The following is a 6000-nucleotide window of genomic DNA, read 5'->3' as shown; positions in this document are numbered from 1 at the left end:
GAAGAGAGATAGAGAGAGAGAGATAGAAAGAGATAGAGATAGAGAGAGAGGAAAAGAGAAAGAGAGAGATAGAAAGAGAGATAGAGACAGATAGAGAGAGATAGAGAGAGAGATAGAGGGAAAGATAGAGAGAGAGATAAAGAGAGATAGAGAGAGAGAGATAGAGAGAGAGATAGAGAGAGAGATATACATATAGATAGATAGATTTATATATATATATATATATATATATATATATATGTGCATATGCACACACACTGTATTTATATTGTGTCAGTGTCATTTCAGCCATCATTATGTAACATGTCATTATTTATCTTATCCTTTCCATTACCTTATTTACGACCTGGCTGACCACTTGAAGATTTTCATCTACAGCTTTAAAGAAGAGCTCGAGGGAAACAGACGACCATGTGAGAGCTGTCAGGCCCTTACGTAAAGTGGACTCTATCTATAAAATATTTTACAAAAAAAAAATTGTCAGTTTTTTATTCACTTCATGAGGAAAAACATGCTGCTATCCCCGTCTACAACATCACAGACATGGAAGCCCTCGTACTAAAAGGTTATATCAAAATGTCAGAGACAGGAGGGTCTGGAAGTACAGAATACTGCAGACCTGAGCTCCCTCCAGAGCAGGAATGATAATGACAGGGGTTTCTGTGAACGTTACGTGCGTGGCATTTGCTGACCGGTGACACCATTATTCCTGATCGGTCGCCTGTGCACATAATGCAGCAGCGCTGGTGTAACAGGTGAGATCTCGCCCTTTACCAGTGAGGGAGCCGCAAAGAGATGTCGGATCTCAGTACACAGAAGTTCACACCTGACTTTTCTTAGTTAGTGAAGGGGGCATTAGACATTTGTGGATATTTTTTCTATTTAGTGTTATTTAGTAAAATTACCTGTCTGCGGCTGTTTTCTTAAAAGGTGATAGTTTGTGACGGTCAGACCTTGTGGGGGCCTCACAACCACGGAGCAGATCTCCTCCACCGCTTACTGCTCCAGTGGTTGCTCCGCTCCTCATACTAGTTCTATCTCTTGCATTATCCCTACGTCTTTTGTGTATAAATGTGTGATTCTTCAGATGTCATTGATATTATATCTGATGCCTGATGAAGCTGATATGTCATCCTCTTCCAGTTAAATAAAAGGTAACAATTACTGAGGACTCTGCACTTTCTATCTGCTGGATAGACAGTAACTATACAAATCATTCCTCCTCCTCCTCCTCACCTTTTTTAATTTCTCTGATAACAAATCTGAAAACACTGGGAGGATCTGATCACAAAGAGTCTGGTAAGTCTTCAGTAATGTCTGTTTGTATAAAGGAAAGAAGAGATGAAGAGTTACTTTGCTATTGCTTACATTAAAAGAGTATTTCTTAGTGTTTAATAATGTAATGTGATAATAATGTCAGTTTATTTACTGTGAATCTTATAGATCAGAGTAACAAGAAGCCAAAAGCTGATGTCTGGGCCTCATCAGACAAGCCAAGATGATGTCTGGGCCTCATCAGACAAGCCAAGATGATGTCTGGGCCTCATCAGACAAGCCAAGATGATGTCTGGGCCTCATCAGAAAAGCCAAGATGATGTCTGGGCCTCATCAGACAGGCCAAGATGATGTCTGGGCCTCATCAGACAAGCCAAGATGATGTCTGGTCCTCATCAGACAAGCCAAGATGATGTCTGGGCCTCATCAGACAAGCCAAGATGATGTTTGGGCCTCATCAGACAAGCCAAGATGATGTTTGGGCCTCATCAGACAAGCCAAGATGATGTCTGGGCCTCATCAGACAAGCCAAGATGATGTCTGGGCCTCTTCCCCGACATTTATTCGCACACCCTTGAAGAGGATGTGTCAGAGGTTTCTCTCTGAGGCTGGGGTCATACATAGCACTTGGCAGGTATGTGCTCATGCAGGTTCTGCAAAACCATGCGCCATGAACAATAGGCAGCTTATTTCTAATGATCAAGTGGAAAGCAGCTGTAATATTAAGGCTAAGTTCACACGATGAGTATTTGGTGCATTTTTTACATCATTTTCTCTGTACATAAAAAGGCATACTCTTACAGGTCCAGCAATGTGAATGGGATTTATAGTAATCTAGTGCCTACAGCGCTTATTTAATGCATTTTAATTTCGGATTTTCCACATAATACCTAGGGTCCTGCGATGCCTGCACATGAGGTAAGAGAGATAGTGAATCAAAAATACTATACTACATTTCTAATTGGAGGTATTTGCTAATATTATTATTATTATTGCACCTACTACATATTGGGATAGGATCTTGGAGATGGGAATACCCCTTTAAAGTTTCATAGAAGATTGCCAATAAAGATGCATTCTTTATCAATGTAAAAACAAAAATAAATTTTAAAAAAAAGTACTCATATTTGATATCTCACTCAGAACGGCTGATGTATAAAATTGTCTCCCGCTGTTTTTTTTTCAACATTTCACTGCATTACAAGTGAAACAAGACATCATCAAAAAGTTGTATGTAGATAAAAATTGTATAAGTTGAAAAAGTCATCTCCTCCCACAAAAAAACAAGCCCCAGTTCACATCTGTCAGCGGAAAAAAAAATGACAGCTGTCAGAATATGGCAATGTATAAACATATTTTTTCCAACAAAATTGTTCTTAGTGTGCAAAAGTAGCAAGACATAAACAAACCAATAGAAATCTGGTATTACAGTAATCGTACTGACCCAAATCGTGGCGTCAAAAAGTATTCAATAAAGAATAAAAAATGCCATGAGCTTATACTGATAATACATACAGTAAATAATACAATATCAAAAGAATATAAAGGTCAGCAGTAACACTGCAAAAAAAAAGTGCCATGCAAGTTTTCCCACCTACAAAGAATTTTATACAGGTAACGAGTTCAAACAGGTGCAATTAATACAGGTAATGAGTGCAGAGTAGGAGGGTTTCTTAAAGAAAAACTAACAGGTCTGTGAGAGCCAGAATTCCTGCTGGTTGGTCGGTGATCAAATACTGCAGCGATGGAGCAGAGGGAAGGAAGGGGAGTAGAATTGTTTTGTTTTTTTAATTTGTGGAGCGTGATGGGGGCCATATATACCAGGATGGGGGGGGGGGCCATGTATACCAGGATGGGGGGGGGCCATGTATACCAGGATGGGGGGGGGCATATATACCAGGATGGGGGGGGCATATATACCAGGATGGGGGGGTCATATATACCAGGATGGGGGGGGGGGGCCATGTATACCAGGATTGCGATAGGTGCCATGTATAGTAAAAAGCACCACAGTCCATATAGAAACCAGATATATACCCTTAGAAGTATGATACAAAAAGCATTAGGGAACTCATAAAATGTAACTTTTCATTTCTAAAGATAATTAAAATGAATCCAATTCTCCAAATGGCGCTAGGGATACCGCTATTTTGTTCCAATAAATCTTTGCGCTCTAATACAACAATGGTTATAATATAGACACAAACCTTACCGAGGCCAACGTGAACATTTAATACATTTGACATAAATCAATAAGGATTCTCCCAGTTTCAGTTTATCATGTTAACTGAAGAATCCCACAAGAAACTCCCTAAATACAAAAAAGTGTCATGGTGCAACATAAACAAGACATGTATGGATCTCACCCATTCTTCAACGCACTGGAGCCATATTCTCAAGGGATCAAGTAATCTACCCTGTCGTGCCCCTTGTATAGACTCCCGCCCTAACACGGGCAGTACCCAAGTGTAGTACCAATATTGTTACCCCACAAAAATCCCTCCCGACACGTTTCCTTCTCCCTAAGGAGAATTCATCAGGGCAGTGTACTTGTAAGAATAGGGATAACATGTAGAATCCAAAATGTCCAGGTCTCTAATGGGCAGAAAAAGTGTCCTAGTGTAAATTTAAAAAAAAATCCAGACTTCTCCATTCTTTGTAGGTGGGAAAACTTGAAAAATTGGCAATGGATCAAATACTTATTTTCCCCACTGTAATCCGGCTCATAGGAAAAGTATCATATGGGAATGAGGACCTAACTATCTGTTTCAAGGGCTCAACATGTGAAAAACGAGAATTATTCTGAATTTTCAGACACTCATAAATAGTATCAAATTTTACAACCTAAATTTACCACTAATAAAGTACAAAGTGTAAAGAAAACAAATCTCAAAGTCATCTATGTAGAAGCTTCCCAAAGATATTAAAACTAGGTGACACATCAGAATCGAAAAGATTGGCCGAGTCTGGAAGGTGTAAATTGCCTTGGGCGGTATGGGGTTAAAGGCTATGGACACCTTACCACACAATTTTTTTTCTTTTATTTTCCTCCTAAATGCAACTTTCAATATACTCTTCATTAAAATAATTCTAACATTTCGCTACTACAGGTGAGTTTGCAAAACCTTTATGAAGATGAGTGATTTGGAAAAATGTTCAGAATCCGTCAGACCTCCTGCTTTTTGCTCTTCTCTCCACTAGAAAAAGCAGGAGGGGTTGGGCACAGATTCTGCAGTTGCCAGGGGTGAAAGTATCTCAGACGGGCATAGAAAACAGACATGAAAAGAAAAGTACTATAGGGCAGCAAGTGCAGATAGCAGCATCCTGACCTCACATCCAGCATGTATTACAGGGAGGGACACTCCCATAAGAGAAGCATCTCAAAGCTGGATCAGACTGCACACTATGTATCAGGGGATCTAAAATGAATGAATGAATAAAGACTACGGCAGGCTGAAACAATGTTGCAATTAATAACAATGCAATGTTATTAATTAAAGGAAACCCCAATGAAGTGACCGAGAAATCACTTTTTGCATGTCAATGGTGATCATAGGCTTTAATAATTGTTTTGTTGCATACCTGACACTGAACTCATGGGTCAGTGAACTGCTCAATCAGCCCAACCTGTCAAAACCTGCATGCAATCACAAATGATTTTACCATTACATTCCCTGTGTGATTTTTTTTTTCTTTAGGCTATCAGGTTTTTTTGAAGCCAAAGACAATGGTAAGTTCAAAAAAGAAAAAAGTGTCAGGGCCTGATTTAAGCAGTTTGCGTCAGAAAACTAACATGAGACTGATGCAAATGTTAAAAAAAAAAAAAAATGTAGCAACTTTGATTTTTCTCATTTTTACGCCAACTTTTTGAAAGGTGAACAGATCATCTTGGGGAGGGGTGCATGGACTTGTATGACATGATCAACCTTTTTATAATTCACACCACAAAACTGGAGTAATTACAGCAGAAATTTACTCCAGACCATGGCGGTGCATCTTGATGAATTTCACACATCAAGAGCGGAATACAAGATGCCAGTCGTGATAAATCTGCCCTTCAGTCTGTTCTTTACAATCCATTTCTGGCTTTGCTTTTAAAAACTGCATAAAAAAAAAAAACCAGAATGTGGAAACTCTTTGCAGATAGAATTAATGGAGCTAAATAAGCGAATAAAATAAATGAATAAAATATTCCAAATTCCCTTGCATCTAATTACATGCATTTTTGGTTTCATGGTTGCACCTTCTCGTCTTGTCTTTAGGCAGAAGGTTTCACTACAGGTGAGTACAACCAATTATATACAGTTATATGAAAAAGTTTGGGCACCCCTATTAATCTTAAGCTTAATGTTTTATAAAAATTGGTGTTTTTGCAACAGCTATTTCAGTTTGATATATGTAATAACTGTTGGACACAGTAATGTTTCTGCCTTGAAATGAGGTTTATTGTACTAACAGAAAATGTGCAATCTGCATTCAAACAAAATTTGACAGGTGCATAAGTATGGGCACCTCACCAGAAAAGTGACATTAATATTTAGTAGATCCTCCTTTTGCAAAAATAACAGCCTCTAGTCGCTTCCTGTAGCTTTTAATGAGTTCCTGGATCCTGGATGAAGGTATTTTTGACCATTCCTCTTTACAAAACAATTCCAGTTCAGTTAAGTTTGATGGTCGCCGAGCATGGACAGCCCTCTTCAAATGATCCCCCAGATGTTCAATGAT

General features: G+C 38.8%; 1 protein-coding gene across 1 annotated transcript in view; it reads right to left on the bottom strand.

Annotated features, from left to right (window-relative positions):
• LOC141258594 (dynein axonemal heavy chain 8-like) overlaps positions 1–6000 on the bottom strand; it is a 415976-nt gene that overhangs the window by 372742 nt on the left and 37234 nt on the right. The window contains exons 12-13 of the mRNA XM_073673563.1: positions 1237–1317; positions 335–451 (exon numbers count right to left, since the gene is read on the bottom strand). Coding sequence (XP_073529664.1) covers positions 335–451; positions 1237–1317 — 198 coding nt within the window. The remainder of the gene's footprint in view (positions 1–334; positions 452–1236; positions 1318–6000) is intronic.

This window comes from Phyllobates terribilis, unplaced genomic scaffold (assembly GCF_046119375.1).
Source record: "Phyllobates terribilis strain yellow unplaced genomic scaffold, ASM4611937v1 Scaffold_3__8_contigs__length_932513732, whole genome shotgun sequence".
Taxonomy (NCBI): Eukaryota; Metazoa; Chordata; class Amphibia; order Anura; family Dendrobatidae; genus Phyllobates; species Phyllobates terribilis.
The sequence above is the reverse complement of the archived record's forward strand: the minus strand, read 5'-3'. Positions and strand labels throughout refer to the sequence as shown.